Source organism: Hypanus sabinus, chromosome 7 (assembly GCF_030144855.1).
Source record: "Hypanus sabinus isolate sHypSab1 chromosome 7, sHypSab1.hap1, whole genome shotgun sequence".
Taxonomy (NCBI): Eukaryota; Metazoa; Chordata; class Chondrichthyes; order Myliobatiformes; family Dasyatidae; genus Hypanus; species Hypanus sabinus.
Window position 1 is genome coordinate 62,992,985 of NC_082712.1, and position 17,763 is coordinate 63,010,747.

General features: G+C 40.5%; 1 protein-coding gene across 1 annotated transcript in view; it reads left to right on the forward strand.

Annotated features, from left to right (window-relative positions):
* Positions 1–17,086, forward strand: part of ecpas (Ecm29 proteasome adaptor and scaffold) — a 155,506-nt gene extending 138,420 nt beyond the window's left edge. The window contains exons 42-49 of the mRNA XM_059974826.1: positions 2,985–3,196; positions 4,255–4,298; positions 4,506–4,698; positions 6,467–6,605; positions 9,993–10,098; positions 10,187–10,275; positions 10,361–10,432; positions 14,277–17,086. Of these exons, the coding sequence (XP_059830809.1) occupies positions 2,985–3,196; positions 4,255–4,298; positions 4,506–4,698; positions 6,467–6,605; positions 9,993–10,098; positions 10,187–10,275; positions 10,361–10,432; positions 14,277–14,416 (995 nt within the window). The 3' untranslated portion in view covers positions 14,417–17,086. The remainder of the gene's footprint in view (positions 1–2,984; positions 3,197–4,254; positions 4,299–4,505; positions 4,699–6,466; positions 6,606–9,992; positions 10,099–10,186; positions 10,276–10,360; positions 10,433–14,276) is intronic.
* Positions 17,087–17,763: the final 677 nt, after the last annotated feature.

A 17,763-nucleotide genomic window follows, 5' to 3' on the forward strand; every position in this document is an offset into this window, starting at 1 on the left:
CACGTATATCATAGTTATTCTAGAATTGATTACTTTCTTATTGATCATTGGTTATTAACGGATGTTATTGATTGTAAATATGATTCTATTACTATTTCGGATCATGCACCTTTGAAGTTATCTATTAAGATTCCGGACTTTTCCAATAACGTTAGATCTTGGAGACTTAATGCTACTCTGCTTCAAGACCCAGAATTTGTCACCTATATAAAACAGCAAATTGATTTGTTTTTCTCAACAAACTATACTGAAGAAATTGACAGAGGAATACTTTGGGACTCTTCTAAGGCTTTTATCCGTGGACAAATTATTTCGTATTCCGCTGGGAAAAGGAAACAAAGATATTTAGATATTGCTTTATTAGTGGATAAAATTAAGGAAATTGATAAGATTTATTCCGTGACTCCTACCATAGAACTTTATAAGAAGAGAATTGAGCTTCAAATGGAACATAGTTTATTATTATCTTCTTCAATGGAAAATCAATTAATTAGGACCAGAGTTCAATTCTATATTCACAGTGATCAAACTGGTAAACTGTTAGCTAATCAATTAAAAGCTATTTCGACCAGGCGACAAATTATTAAAATTCGTAAACAAGACGGTAATTTAACCACTGATCATAAAGAAATCAATAATACTTTTCAAGATTTTTATAAATCTTTATATCAATCAGAATTTGATGGTGACCTGTCCATGATGGATAATTTTTTTAACAATTTGAATATTCCTAAACTGATTGGTGAAGATCGTAGCTTGTTTGATGCTCCTATCTCTATGGCCGAAATAGGTGAGGCTGTCTCATCAATGAATTCAGGGAAAGCTCCTGGCCCTGATGGTTATATTGTAGAATTTTTCAAAACTTTTTCTTCTTTGCTTTCCCCTTGGTTATGTGAAATCTTTAACGATGCATTTGCTAAGAAGAGATTACCTCAGTCTTTTTATGAAGCTACTATCTCTCTAATTCTTAAAAAAGATAAAGATCCTACTTTATGTACATCTTATCGCCCTATATCATTATTAAATGTAGATTCTAAGATTCTTACAAAAATTTTAGCCACTAGATTAGAAAAGGTACTACCACAGATTATTTCAGAAGATCAAACTGGTTTCATTAAGAATTGGTATTCTTTTTTTAATGTTAGGAAATTGATTAATATAATTCATACTTCATCACCCACAGTCCCAGAATGTGTTATCTCATTAGATGCTGAAAAAGCCTTTGATAGAGTTGAATGGACATATTTATTTAATGCATTGAGAAATTTTAATTTTAGTCCTAATTTTATATCATGGATTAAACTAATATACTATAAACCTGTTGCTTCTGTTCTTACAAATAATTATAGATCCTCCTTTTTTCAATTATCTCGTGGTACGAGACAAGGTTGTCCTTTAAGTCCTTTATTATTTAATATTGCGTTAGAACCTTTAGCCATTGCTATTCGTGAATCTCCTAATTTTGGTATTACCCGTAATGAGAAATCATATAAATTATCACTTTATGCTGATGATTTGCTGTTATATATTTCTGATCTTGATAGATCTATTCCCACTATTTTATCCTTGTTGGCTCAATTTGGTAGTTTTTAAAAAAAAAATTAAAAAGAAGAAAAAAAAGACGGACTCAGGAATGTAACTCATACATAACCTGGGGGACTGCCTGTACTGTGCTCTGTTCTGGTCGCCTCACTACAGTAAAGATGTGGAAATGCAGAGGAGATTTACAAGGATGTTGCCTGGATTGGGGAGCATGCCTTATGAGAATGGGTTGAGTGAACTCGGCCTTTTCTCCTTGAAGCAACGGAGGATGAGAGGTGACCTGATAGAGCTGTATAAGATGAGGAGAGGTGTGGATAGTCAGAGGCTTTTTCCCAGGGCAAAATGGCTAGCATAAGAGGACACAGTTTTAAGCTGCTTGTAAGTAGGGACAGAGGAGATGTCAGGGGTAAGTTTTCTTTACACAGAGAGTGGTGAGTGCATAGTGCCGGCGACAGTGGTGGAGACAGATATGATAGGGTCTTTTAGGAGACTCCTGGATAGGTACACGGAGCTTAGAAAAATCGAGGGCTGTAGGTAACCCTAGGTAATTCCTAAGGTTAGGACGTGTTTGGCATTGCTTTGTGGGCCAAAGGGCCTGTATTGTGCTGCAGGTTTTCTATGTTTCTATGATGAGCGGACTCGATGGGCCAAATGGCCTAGTTCTGCTCCTACGTCTTAAGGATCTTATGGAATGTGCTGCATGGAAAAAAATCAGATAACATCTCAAAGTGCCAAGAACTAGTTAAATCCTGTTTACCAAGTTTCTGAATCTGTATTGGTTTTAGTCACTGTGTCATGTTTTTCCCGGATAATTCAGAAAAAATAATATTTTTAAAACATTCTTCTACATTCTGCACTCCATTCTTTTGTGCACTTTTTTCTCCCAATTTCTCCTTTTAACTTTTTTTGTACTTTTTCTCACTGTCTATTTTCAGTATCTGATTTTTTTTTCTATTTGTTTCTGCTTAATCCGCTTATCATCCCTCTGATCACATTTCCCTTAACTCTTTCTTTGCCTCTCTCTTTTCCCTTTTCTTTCATGCTTCATCCCTCAATTTCTGTGTCTCCCTCACCTCCTGTCTTTACCATGGGCTTCCCCCCCCCCCACCTCCCTTCCTGCCAAGGTGAGAGAATCGGACGGAACTCTAGAACAGGTAGCTGAATACCTGATACAGACTGGCTTGATGTTTCAACATGCAAAGTATAAATGGGTTTTCTGTGTAGTATGTGTTATTGAACCATCAGCTCAAGTTATGTCAGTCATGCACAACCAGAAACACTGAATTTTAAATCAAATTAAATCATCAATTTCGTTGGTAGATAAATATGTCTATATCTTAAAGCAGGTGAAATAAATTTTGAATAACATGGTCTCTTTAAGAAAACTAATTAATCTGTTTTCAGTTGGCATCGATAGGTTAATATTTATGCTTTTACTACAGGTAGCTTTGGTGGAATACGACTGTACATGCAGGAATTGATTGCTATTACGCAAAAGGCACTGCAGTCCCAATCGTGGAAGATGAAAGCGCAAGGAGCAACGGCTATGGCATCCATTGCTAAGCAGCAGACAGGTTCATTGGTTCCACCACACTTAGGGATGATACTGAATGCACTTTTACAGGGAATAGCAGGTCGAACTTGGACGGGAAAGGTGAGACATCATGTTTCATATTGCATTGCAGAAGTAAATTAGTAGGAACTAGTAAAAGGGAAAACTGTAGGGACATACTTGTTTTAAGGACTAGATATGGTAACTTTTTTTAATCAATATCATCATATTCTCTCACAAACAAGAGAAATCTGCAGATGCTGGAAATCCAAGCAACCCACTCAACATGCTGGAGGAAATCAGCAGGCTAGGCAGCATCTATAGACAAAAGTACAGTTAACGTTTCAGGCCAAGCTTCAGTAATGCTGAAGGGTCTCAGCCCAAAACATCGATTGTACTTTTTTCCGTAGACGCTGCCTGGCCTGTTGAGTTCCTCCAGCATTTTGTGTGTGTTTCATCATATTCTCTTTTCCCTTTTTTCTGTTGATAAACATGATAGATTTTTTTTTATTGCTATCTATTTCCCTTTCTATTTAGTTTTATGGTTAGAGTCATTGTAAAACTGCATTTTCCATTATTGGTACTTTTAAAATGTTTCTTCTTTATGTGTCTTTGCAATTTTGCCTCACATTGTATAGTTGGAGTTTAGATTTCACATCTACAGCCTCCTTCATAAAAGATCATTTGAATTGTGTAGGAATGGTTAGATACACCCTCCCAACTAGGTTCTACCTCCACCGCAGGTCTCTGAGAGAGGATCAGAAATGAATGCAAAGGTGATGCCAGAGGAGTATGGGATTAACCTTTAGTTGTTAGGAATGCTTGTTTTTGTTCAGCTTGCCAAAAGGGATTCATAAGTGATATCTTTAGAATCTGCATGGTTGTAAACACAATGAACCTAAATAAACCTAAAATATTTTGGAATTGCAAGTAATGTTCAAACTTAAGATAGTCTTTTTAAAGATGAAAATTTGAAAAAAAAAAATTGTGGATGCTTAAAATCTGAAACAAAAACAGAAAATAGTGAAAGCAATCAACAATGTTCTGAACTGTATTCCTCATTTGAGATGTTATTTTCACAATTGAAGTCATTGAGAGAGGGATGGAGGAAGGTAAAGAGTCCAAAATGCTATCATAGCAAAAATTTGTTCTTCTTTCAGGAGGAATTATTGAAAGCTGTTGACACTGTCGTGACTACATGCAGGTAAGCATCAACAACAAACACAATCGGTCATTCTTGTATAATTGTGGTATGTAATTCAGCAGAACAATAAAAATAAAAATTGCAGCCTTTTAAGTATCACGAAAAATAGTATCACTCTCAATATATAACAACTATATATATTTAACAAAGGGTCTTTTTTCTGTCTTCATTGTGACTTTGTTTTTATCTTTTGACTTTTGTCCCCAGTGCAGAATTGCAGAAATCAGTGCCTGGCCAGCCGAGTATAGACACCGTTATTCAGGTTATGCTAAAAGAATGCCACAAAGAAAATCTTCGGTACAAAATGGTTGCTCTGAAAAGTATTGCAAACATTCTGCAAGCAACAAAAGAAGATTGTTTCCAGGATATGGTGGATATTCTATTCCCTGTTATTAAAAAGGTAAAATTAATATTGCAAGTGGACTTGAGCAGATCCAGTGGTAGTTTGCTAACAATTTTTAATGATGTAAAGATTTTGTGGTTGCCAGATCCTTGTAGTTTTGAAATTTATTTAAGATTCTAGCAATACTTGAAAGGAGATTAGCTAACTTCAAAGAGCCTCTGTACACTTTTCTAATGGTAGGACCTGTCCTCCAACTGTTTATTCAATGTCCATGCAGGCCTTTTCCTGCTGGGAAACTGTAGGCCCTTATCTTTTCAAGACAGGGAGTAAAAGGGAGAATCATAAACACAAGAGATTCTGCCGATGCTGGAAATCCAGAACAACGCATAGAAAATGCTGGAGGAACTTAACAGGTTATGCAGCATGTGTTGAAAGGAATAAAGAGTCGACATTTCAGGCTGTAACCCTTCATCAGGACTAAAAAGAAAGGAAGAAGAAGCCAGATTAAGAAGGTGGAGGGAGGGGAAGGAGTACAAGATAGAAGGTGATAGATGGAGCCGGGTGAGGGGTACAAGATAGAAGGTGATAGATGGAGCCGGGTGAGGGGTACAAGATAGAAGGTGATAGATGGAGCCGGGTGAGGGGTACAAGATAGAAGGTGATAGATGGAGCCGGGTGAGGGGTGCAAGATAGAAGGTGATAGATGGAGCCAGGTGAGGGGTGCAAGATAGAAGGTGATAGATGGAGCTGGGTGAGGGGTACAAGATAGAAGGTGATAGATGGAGCCGGGTGAGGGGTGCAAGATAGAAGGTGATAGATGGAGCCGGGTGAGGGGTACAAGATAGAAGGTGATAGATGGAGCCGGGTGAGGGGTGCAAGATAGAAGGTGATAGATGGAGCCAGGTGAGGGGTGCAAGATAGAAGGTGATAGATGGAGCTGGGTGAGGGGTACAAGATAGAAGGTGATAGATGGAGCCGGGTGAGGGGTGCAAGATAGAAGGTGATAGATGGAGCCGGGTGAGGGGTACAAGATAGAAGGTGATAGATGGAGCCGGGTGAGGGGTGCAAGATAGAAGGTGATAGATGGAGCCGGGTGAGGGGTACAAGATAGAAGGTGATAGATGGAGCCGGGTGAGGGGTACAAGATAGAAGGTGATAGATGGAGCCGGGTGAGGGGTACAAGATAGAAGGTGATAGATGGAGCCAGGGAAGGAGTACAAGATAGAAGGTGATAGATGGAGCCGGGTGAGGGGTACAAGATAGAAGGTGATAGATGGAGCTGGGTGAGGGGTACAAGATAGAAGGTGATAGATGGAGCCGGGTGAGGGGTGCAAGATAGAAGGTGATAGATGGAGCCGGGTGAGGGGTACAAGATAGAAGGTGATAGATGGAGCCGGGTGAGGGGTACAAGATAGAAGGTGATAGATGGAGCCGGGTGAGGGGTACAAGATAGAAGGTGATAGATGGAGCCGGGTGAGGGGTACAAGATAGAAGGTGATAGGTGACGCTCACCTGGCTTCACCTATCATCTTCTAACTTGCACTCCTCATAAAAACAGTAAAATATGAAATAAGAAACAAATTATTGGGTGCTTCTCAGTTTCTTAAAACTAACGTACACCTGGCCATTACATATATAATTTCTGTAATGTGATGTGGGGACATCAGCTTACAATACTTTGTCCAAATGTACATCTCAGTAGTTTCAGAATGTTAACCACTTTGGGGGGTTTGAATCGAATTTATATAACTACAAGTCAAACCTCTTAAAGCTAAAAAGCAAAAGCCTTAGAAGAGATTATTGAACATTCGATTCTCTACTTCAGAGTACAGCAACAGGATCATCCAGAAAAGATGATGATGAGGAAGAGGAAGGGGAGAGAGAGAAAGAACTACGGATGGAATATCTGCTTTGTGCTTTTGATACTCTTGGGAAAGCCTGGCCCAGAACTTTAGAAACACAGGGTAAGTTATTTCAGTGAATCAGATAATGCTCTCTCAGTCCCTGCATGCTCAATTGCCACTTTCAAGAGTAAGAAATAAGACCATAAGACATGGGAGCAGAATTAGGCCATTCAGCCCATTGAGTCCACTCTGCCATTCCAACATGGCTGATCCCAGATCCCACTCAACCCCATACACCTGTCTTCTCGCCATATCCTTGAATACCCTGACCAGTCAGGAAACGATCAACACTCGCCTTAAATATACCCACAGACTTAGCCTCCATTGCAGTCTGTGGCAAAGCATTCCACAGATTCACTACACTCAGGCTAAAAAATTTCCTCCTTATCCCTGTTCTAAAGGGTCACCTCTCAGTTTTGAGGTTGTGCCCTCTAGTTCTGGATACCCCCACTCAGCAGACATCCTCTCCAATGTTCCAACAATTTGCAAGTAATCTGTGCAGTAGAATCAATTGTACTTCAGTGACAACCGTGGGCGACAGCCTGTGTAGGGCATAAAAATGCTGTTTTAGAAAAAAGACACGGTTATTTAATCTAGTGTTTATTTCATCCATGCAATCGTTTTCTCTGTTGCCTCTTTACCATTTTTAATTCAGTTTTTCCATTAAAAATTTCCATGACCCCAGTTACAATGAAGATTTTAATCTAAACATGCCACGCTTTAATCGACATCTCTGGTCATTTGTTCATTTAATTGACATCTCTGGTCATTGTACTGTGCAAAAGCCTTGAATACTGTACATGTACAGTGCTTATAAAAAGTATTCACCCCCCCCCCCGGAAGTTTCATTTTTATTGTTTTACAACATTGAATTATAGTGGATTTAATTCGGCTTTTTTTTGACACTGATCAACAGAAAAAGACTCATGTCAAAGTGAAAATAGATCTGTACAAAGCAATCTAAATTAATTACAAATATAAAACATAAAAGAGTTGACTTACTTAGTGAATACTTCAGTATTCACTACTGAAAAGGATCTTGGTGATTGTAGTGATGACTTGCAGCAGACTGAAAAGCTTGAGCATGTAGATATTAAGGAAGAGGGTGTGCTGGAGCTTTTGGAAAGCATCAAGCTGGGTAAGTCACCGGAATAGGACGAGATATACCCTAGGCTACTGTGGGAAGCGAGGGATGGGATTACTGAGCCTCTGGCAATGATCTTTGCATCATCAATGGGGACAGGAGAGGCCCCGGAGGATTGGAGGGTTGCAGATGTTGTTCCCTGATTCAAGAAAGGGAGCAGAGATAGCCCAGGAAATTATAGACTGGTGAGTCTTACTTAAGTGGTTGGTAAGTTGATGGAGAAGATCCTGAGAGGCAGGATTTATGAACATTTGGAGGGGCATAATATGATTAGAAATAGTCAGCATGGTTTTGTCAAAGGCAGGTTGTGCCTTACTAGCCTGATTGAATTTTTTTGAGGATGTGACTAAACACATTGACGAAGTTAGAGCAATAGATGTAGTGAATATGGATTTCAGCAAGGCATTTGATAAGGTACCCCATGCGAGGCTTATTCAGAAAGTAAGGAGGCATGGGATCCAAGGGGACATTGCTTTGTGGATCCAGAACTGGCTTGCCCAAGAAGGCAAAGAGTGGTTGTAGACGGGTCATATTCTGCATGGAGGCCGATGACCAGTGGTATGCCTCGGCGACCTGTTCTGGGACCACTACTCTTCATGATTTTTGTAAATGACCTGGATGAGGAAGTGAAGGGATGAGATAGTAAGTTTGCTGATGACACAAAGGTTGGAGGTGTTGTGGATAGCGTGGAGGGCTGTCAGAGGTTACAGTTGATAAGATGCAAAACTGGGCTGAGAAGTGGCAGGTGGAGTTCAACTCAGGTAAGTGTGAGGTGTTTCATTTTGGTAGGTCAAATATGATGGCATAGTATAGTATTAATGGTAAGACTCTTGGCAGTGTGGAGGATCAGAGGAATCTTGGGTCAGGGGTCAGAGGCCATAGGACATTCAAAGCTGCTGTGCAGGTTGACTCTGATTAAGAAGGCATACGGTGTATTAGCCTTCATCAGTCATGGGATTGAGTTTAAGAACCAAGAGGTAATGTTGCAGCTATATAGGACCCTGGTCAGACCCCACTTGGAGTACTGTGCTCAATTCTGGTCGCCTCACTACAGGAAGGATTTGGAAGCCATAGAAAGGGTGCAGAGTAGATTTACAAGGATGTTGCCTGGATTGGGGAGCATGCCTTATGAGGATAGGTTGTGTGAACTCTGCCTTTTCTCCGTGGAGCAACAGAGAATGAGAGGTGACCTGATAGAGGTGTACAAGATGATGAGAGGCATTAATCATGTGGTTAGTCAGAGGCTTTCCCCCAGGGCTGAAATGGCTAGCACAAGAGGGAACAGTTCTAAGGTGCTTGGAAGTAGGTATAAAGGAGATGTCAGGTTAAGTTTTTTACTCAGAGAGTAGTGAGTGCATGGAATGGGCTGCCAGCGACAGTGGTGGAGGCAGATACGATAGGGTCTTTTAAGAGACTCCCCGAACTTAAGGTAAGGACAGCATTGTGGACCGAAGGGCCTGTATTGTGCTGTAGGTTTTCTGTGTTTCTAATTGGTTGCATAAGTATTCACCCCCATTAATATGACTCACCGAATCATCACTGGCACCGCCAATTGGTTTTAGTAGTCATATAATTAGTTAAATGGAGATCACTGTGTGTGGTCACTTTTGGAAAAGTCCTCACATGAAATCTTGACTAGAGTTTGCCACAAGGCATGTGGAGACTGAAGTCAGCTGGAAGGAGGTTCTACAGTCTGATAAAACCAAAATTGAGCTTGTTGGCCATTAGAGTAAATGCTCTGTTTGGCATAAGCCAATCACTATGTATACTCAAAACACACCATCCCTACCATGAAGCATAGTGGTGCCTGCACCATGCTGTGGGGTGCTTCACTGCAGCAGGCCGTGGAAGGCTTGTGAAGATAGAGGGTAAAATGAATGCAGCAAAATGCAGGGAAGTCCTGGAAGAAAAATGGTGTAGTGTGCAAGAGAACTGTGACTTGGAAGAAGAATTGTTTTCCAACAAGGCAATGACCCCAAGCATAAAGCTAAAGCTACACAGGAATGGCACTCACCTATGTCATAAAATTTGCTTTTTCTTGTGGCAGTGGTACAGTGCAATACATAAAATTGCCACAGTATTGTGCAAAATTCTTAGGCATCCTAGTGGATACATGTGCCTAAGACTTTTGCACAGTACTGTATATTTTTCTTTGCACATAATTCATTGTGGGTTGCTGTAGATATCACTTCTCATGGGTGGAAAATGCATTGCTCTGAGCTTTATTATTGAGTCCAAAGTATATACTGTATGGTGACATTTTGATGATTTGATAATAAAGATGGTATTTGTCTCTTCTGCAGCTCGGTACCATGTAGAATTGTGTCATTTAATGTGTGAAAGGCTAAAGCTAAGTACATGGAAAGTTCAACTGGGAGTGCTCCAAGCAATGAACACCTACTTCCAAGGGTAAGTAAATTAATGACATTTTGTGTCTGCAACCTGACCTGTGGATTTTATAGGACTTGGTAATAAAGGACGTCATTTGTTCCTGCAGCTTACTGCTTCTCAGCCAAGACAACAAAGACACAAATGCATTATCTGAGATCTTGAAAGACACTTGCTCTGCACTCACCTTTCCATTAGGTGAGTCAATGTAAAAGATGAGATTTTTGTGTGGTTTGGAGAACAGTTTAAACATAAACTCACAGGTTTTAACATTTCTTTTCAGAAAACAAGAGCTACTCTTCAGTACGAACGGAAGCTTTATCAGTATTAGAACTCCTCTTTAAAAAACTTGAGGGTATGTAAATAGAAGTTACCTACACAACACTGCAAAGGACAGCTTGTGATTGGAAATGATTTATTGTCTGAAGCCACCTAACGATGGTATGATGCTCTCACAAACCACTGTTAATGCATCTGGAGAGGTCTGGCTGAGCCTTCCACTCAAATATTTGTTTATATTTTCTTAAAAACACTTCCTTCCTAGGCTAGTGCCTATTACTTCATAAATAGTTGATTACTAATGGTTAATGCAGCTCATGCTACCCTTCAAGAGTGTTCTTGGCCTAGAGAGAAACATTTCCATTAAAGTTTAGTAAATTAATAAATAAAATTTTCCTAACTTGCCAGCTTACTAGCTTTTGTCAAATCACGTTAGAAACTTGTTCAACACAACCATTTTCCTCACATTGGCTCAGCTAGTTAGGTTTTGTATGTCATGAACTTCTGTAACGTCCATTCGTGGAGCTGATTCTTGTTCATAGAATGCATGTTAAGTGCTAAATCATTATGGATTTAACAGACGGTCAAAATTCTCCCAAAAGTCAGGCTTTCCTGTTGCCAGAGGGAATCCCTCATTGTTACTAGAATGCTAAACATCTTAAGATTTAGAAATGGATGGGAGGCCACATGCTCCTTCCAGCCTGTTTTGAAGTTCAGTTCATAACTGATCCTGTGCGGTACATCTGACACTTCGTTCTCTTACAGCGTTTACTACATTTAACCAACAGAGCATCCAGTGCTTTCTGGGCTAGGTAATTCTAAAAGTTTGTTATCCTTTTGAGTAAGGAAATTTCTCCTCTACTGGCCAAGCCTTATCCTGAGATTACTTACAATTTCTAAACACTCAAGAAAACAACAGCTGAGTATTCTACCCAGTTAAGTATTTCAGAAACCACCAAGTTAAATTGAGATTGTTCCTCTTTGACCCAACCTACATAGAGTAATCTTTCTGATCTCCCTGGATAAGATAAACCTTTCATTACAGGAGTCAACTGAGTGAGTCTATATAACAGTAACTGCATACCTTCCTTGGGTATGAAGACTAAACTGTGTACACAATCTCAAGAGTAGTATCACCAAACCTCTGGGCAGTTTACTTGCGAGTCAACAGGCAAACTGCTAGAAGAACTCAAGATCCTGATGAAAGGTCTAGGCCCAAGACATCAGCTGTTTATTTATCTCCATAGATGTTGCCTGACCCGCTCAGTTCCTCCAACATTTTGTGTTTTGCTCAGAATTTCCAGTATCTACAGAATCTTTTGTGTTTGTTGCTCGTGGGTCATCATTCTTCTTATAGAACATAGAATAGTACAGCACATTACAGGCCCTTCAGCCCACAATTTTGTGCCGACCCTCAAATCCTTCCTCCCATATAACTCCCCTCCTTAAATTCCTCCATATACCTGTCTAGTAGTCTCTTAAATTTCACTAGTGTATCTGCCTCCACCACTGACTCAGGCAGTGCATTCCATGCACCAACCACTCTCTGAGTGAAAAACCTTCCTCTAATATCCCCCTTGAACTTCCCTCCCCTTAAAGCCATGTCCTCTTGTACTGAGCAGTGGTGACCTGGGGAAGAGGTGCTGGCTGTCCACTCTGTCTATTCCTCTTATTATCTTGTACACCTCTATCATGTCTCCTCTCATCCTCCTTCTCTCCAAAGAGTAAAGCCCTAGCTCCCTTAATCTCTGATCGTAATCCATACTCTCTAAACCGGGCAGCATCCTGGTAAATCTCCTCTGTACCCGTTCCAATGCTTCCACATCCTTCCTACAGTGAGGCGACCGGAAATGGACACAGTATTCCAAGTGTGGCGTAACTAGAGTTTTATAGAGCTGCATCATTACATCACATCTCTTAAACTCTATCCCTCAACTTATGAAAGCTAACACCCCATAAGCTTTCTTAACTATCCTATCTGCCTGTGAGGCAACTTTCAGGGATCTGTGGACATGTTCCCCCAGATCCCTCTGCTCCTCCACACTACCAAGTATCCTGCCATTTACTTTGTACTCTGCCTTGGAGTTTGTCCTTCCAAAGTGTACCACCTCACACTTCTCCAGGTTGAACTCCATCTGCCACTTCTCAGCCCACTTCTGCATCCTATCAATGTCTCTCTGCAATCTTCGACAATCCTCTACACTATCTACAACACCACCAACCTTTGTGTCATCTGCAAACTTGCCAACCCACCCTTCTACCCCCTCATCCAGGTCATTAATAAAAATCACAAAGTAGAGGTCCCAGAACAGATCCTTGTGGGACACCACTAGTCACAACCCTCCAATCTGAATGTACTCCCTCCACCACGACCCTCTGCCTTCTGCAGGCAAGCCAATTCTGAATCCACCTGGCCAAACTTCCCTGGATCCCATGCCTTCTGACTTTCTGAATAAGCCTACCGTGTGGAACCTTGTCAAATGCCTTACTAAAATCCATATAGATCACATCCATTGCACCACCCTCATCTATATGCCTGGTCACCTCCTCAAAGAACTCTGTCAGGCTTGTTAGGCATGATCTGCCCTTCACAAATCCATGCTGACTGTCCCTGATCAGACCATGATTCTCTAAATGCCCATAGATCCTATCTAAGAATCTTTTCCAACAGCTTTCCCACCACAGATGTGAGGTTTACTGGTCTATAATTACCTGGACTAACCCTACTACCTTTTTTGAACAAGGGGAAAACATTTGCCTCCTTCCAATCCTCTGGTATCATTCCAGTGGACAACGAGGAGATAAAGATCCTAGCCAGAGGTTCAGCAATCTCTTCCTTTGCCTCGTGGAGCAGCCTGAGGAATATTCTGTCAGGCCCCGGGGACTTAACCATCCAACACCTCCTCTCCCTTAGTATCAACATGCTCCAGAACATCAACCTCACTCATATTGTCCTCACCCTCATCAAGTTCCCTCTCAGTAGTGAATACTGAAGAGAAGTATTCATTGAGGACCTCGCTCACTTCCACAGCCTCCAGGCACATCTTCCCACTTTCATCTATCAGTCCTACCTTCACTCCTGTCATTCTTTTGTTCTTCACATAATTGAAGAATGCCTTGGAGTTTTCCTTTACCCTACTCGCCAAGGCCTTCTCATGCCCCCTTCTTGCTCTTCTCAGCCCCTTCTTAAGCTCCTTTCTTGCTACCCTATATTCCTCAATAGACCCATCTGATCCTTGCTTCCTAAACCTCATGTATGCTGTCTTCACCCACCTGACTAGATTTTCCACTTCACTTGTCACCCATGGTTCCTTCACCCTACCATTCTTTATCTTCCTCATTGGGACAAATTTATCCCTAACATCCTGCAAGAGATCCTTAAACATCGACCACATGTCCATTGTACATTTCCCTGCAAAAACATTATCCCAATTCACACTCGCAAGTTCTAGCCTTACAGCCTCATAATTTTCCTTTCCCCAATTACCCAATTAAAAATTTTCCTGTCCTCTCTGATTCTGTCCTTTTCCATGATAATGCTAAAGGTCAGGGAGCAGTGATCACTGTCCCCCAGATGCTCACTCACTGACAGATCTGTGACCTGGCCAGGTTCATTACCTAATACTAGATCTAGTATGGCATTCCCCCTAGTTGGCCTGTCAACATACTGTGACAGGAATCCATCCTGGACGCACTTGACAAACTCTGCCCCATCTAAACCCTTGGAACTAATCAAGTGCCAATCAATATTAGGGAAGTTAAAGTCACCCATGATAACAACCCTGTTATTTTTGTACCTTTCCAAAATCTGCCTCCCAATCTGCTCCTCGGTATCTCTGCTGCTACCAGGGCCATGCATATCTTGGCCATGCATTAAACCATTTCCTTGTTTAAAACTTGTGTTCACTTTTCTTTTCCAGAGACTAATCAGTGGGCAGCTTTGACACCTGAAAAGAGGGATATAATTCTTAAGTCTCTAACCAGCATGGAATCAGACAACAGGCCAGAACTGAAAGATAAAGCTTCAACTCTTAAGAAACGCCTTGCAAGTGTCCCATAAACCTGCACAGTCCTACTGTTCAGCTGAAGACTTGACAACCAAACTCTTGCTAATCATTTTGGATACATTAGACCTAAAGTTTTGCTTCGTATGTTGTCAGGTTGGCCTGTTTAAGAGTATAAGTCAAACGCTGTACCTGCAGCTTAGAAGAGGTGCGAGTGTGGTGAATTCCATTTTCTGATGTTGGTTTGCGTGTGTTCAGTTAGTGCTTTGCAGATTCTCATATCTGCTCAAGATGCAAATTATATCTCTGTGTATTCCTCCAATTAATCAGGAAATTACAGAGGCTGAAGGTTCTGGTTATGAAACATTGAATATGGTTGTCAAACAGTAGTTCAGAGTTGAAAGTGTGGTTATGAGGTGCGCACATCAATTTAGTTGGTGCCAGTTTTAGTGAAGTTAAGTGTTAGTCAAATAAATTACAACGAGATATTAGATTATATTGAATCTGAAGGAGGTAGCACTTGGCTGTCAAAGGTGCAGTGTGTCTCCATTTTATGTCATTAAATACTGTCATTGTGGCAGCATTTGTAATATAATTGCACATTAATGTGCACTCCAAAATGCCATTCAGACATCAGTTCTTTCTAGAACTGATTTCAGCACATAGCTGCTTCCCTTTAGCTAGCTAAACATTTAGCACTTCTTATTTCCATGCTGCTGCAGAACTTCTATTGCAACATTTTTCTAGAATTTGGGCAGTGAGGAAAAACAAGATGAAGAAAATGTTTTTGATGATATAATTATTACTGCCAAGTTTGAATTTTCTGCAACATCATTTGTACTGTGAAATGGAAGTGGTGTCACAGGAATTATTTTGGTTGTTCCCAGAGTTCACCACTATTATCATACTTGACAGGATTTAACCATCTAAACTGCAAAACATTTTGCAGTCCTTTTAAATTTTGCATAAGCATAAAATCTCTAAGGACCCTAAGGAGCTGATAATCAAGATGTCTCATTTCCCTTTACAGTATACATTAATTCCATTTATGTCACGCATCTTCTAATGCATTCATAAGGTGAGCTGTATTGAAGTGTATGCTTTAGTACGTATGCTGGGCTCATAAATGGCAACCTTTCTCCTCTATTGCCCTAAGCAAGATCAGTTTGCACTATATGTGTGTTAATTTTTTCTTATTCTTAATGTTTTAAGTAAATCCATCAAACTAACAAGCTTCAAATCTTTTCATTTTACTTTGATCCTGTAAAGCAGTTCAAAAGAAGGCTCCCAACAGATAATCTGGGTAAGCAGACCTCCCCTAATTTTCCATCAGTCCTGAGATACTGACAATGAAATGGTCTGTCTTTTGTGTTTCATAGATGTGCCAGGTCATCAAAAGGCGATGTATTATGTTGTTCCTTCACATAAATATTTTTTTTGGAGATTGTAAGATGTATCATGTGTTTCTGTGGTCAATGGCACTTTTACAGTAATTAAGGTAAATGCAGAACAAAGTTGAGCAAAGTTGGGAATTGCAAAATCGTTGACAGGTCTGAAATATTTAGAAAGGCAAACTCATAGAATGGACAGGGTCTCAAAAGCTAAGGGTTTGATGTCTACATCTGCCCATTAAATGGGTCAGTTTGATCCTAATGAAGAAATTGTGGTCGAGCATCTCATACACCAGACGGGAGAATTGGCTGACTGCTTCAATCCCACCAAATATCGCCCTACTCTGTGTGGTGAATGATCTGCAATGAGGAGTTAAATTATAATTTAAGTATGGTTATCCTGTAGCTGTGTGAGAGCAAAGACTAGAAATTGATATTGGGTTGTTCTTAGTGTTGTATTGTATAGTATGTGGCAGTTTGTTTATTGACCAATATGTCACTAGGATGCTTTGCTTGCTTGAGTTCTCAATAGTTTCAAGCTGAGCTTCACGAGGGGGAACGATTGATGCCAGCCACATCCAAGTAGAAAAGTGGCCTTTCTCAAGTTTTCTATAAAGAATGATTGCACTATTTTGCTAACCATAAACACTGTACCATGCCCTGTGTGGGCAAATACTTGATGCTACTCCAGCCATTCACTGGTAAAACTTTGTACTGATAACTAAATCTTGTGTTCTGTCTCTCAGAACTTCTTAACAGAATTGTTTGTATGGGAAGAAAAATCTGAGACTTGGTTAACAAAAAAAGAAAAAAATAAGACCCTAATTAAAAGCCCATTTTACTGCTGTAGGTTAGTATAGTTTCAAATTAACTTTAAATTGAATTATATTAATGGTGATGATTAATTTACTCAGGTCAGAGTTAAATAACTCCAGCCTCCTTTGCCAGGTTAAATCTTTATTCTGAAGCTAAAGGTGTCAGTAAGAAATGTAATTTCTGTGACAATTTCATTTGGCCTTACAATTGAGCACCCTGTAGTGTTTGCTTAATTGGGCACAGTAGGATGTACATTCTTAGTATATGTTCATAAAAGCAGTTTATAAACATCAGATGGATCGGATTCACTGTGTCAGTGTATGTCATTTAGAACTGGGGATCTAAGAAATGTTTGAGAAAACTGGTGGGCCCCATGAAGAATGTCCATATGAATTGTGCTTGCATGATGTGTATAATAAAATTATGCTTGGTCTTCTATGAGACATTGCTTATGGATGAGGGAAAGTGTATACAGACACTTTAACATTGCCAAAATCAATAAATACTCTTGTGCTGTTATACTACTGCTTTTTATGTCTTCTGCTGTCAAATAACTGTCAGGTCGCTGGCAGGTGGTAAGAGTGGGCTCCCTCACCTCCGCCCCTCTGACTCTCAACAAAGGAGCCCCTCAGGGCTGTGTACTAAGTCCCCTCATTTACTGCTTGTATACCCATGGCAGTGTCGCCACCCACAGCTCTAATCTGCTAATTAAATTTGCTGACACTACATTGATTGGTCTAATCTCAAACAATAACGAGGTGATCTACAGGGAAGTAGTCATCCCTCTGGCACAGTGGTGTCAAGAAAACCTCTCCCTCAATGTCACAAAAACAAAGGAGCTGGTTGTGGATTACAGGAGGAATGGAGACGGCTAACCCCTATTCACATCAATGGATCTGGAGTTGAGAGGGTAAACAGCTTCAAGTTCCTCGGCTTCTACATCACCGAGGACCTCATGTGGTCTGTACACACCAGCTGTGTGGTGAAAAAGGCATAACAGCGCCTCTTTCACCTCAGACGGTTGAGGAAGTTTGGTGTGGGTCCCCAAATTCTAAGAACTTCTTACAGGGGTACAATTGAGAGCATCCTGACTGGCTGCATTACTGCCTGGTATGGGAACTGTACCTCCCTTAATCGCAGAATTCTGCAGAGAATGGTGCGGACAGCTCAGTAGTTGTGAACTTACCATGATTCAG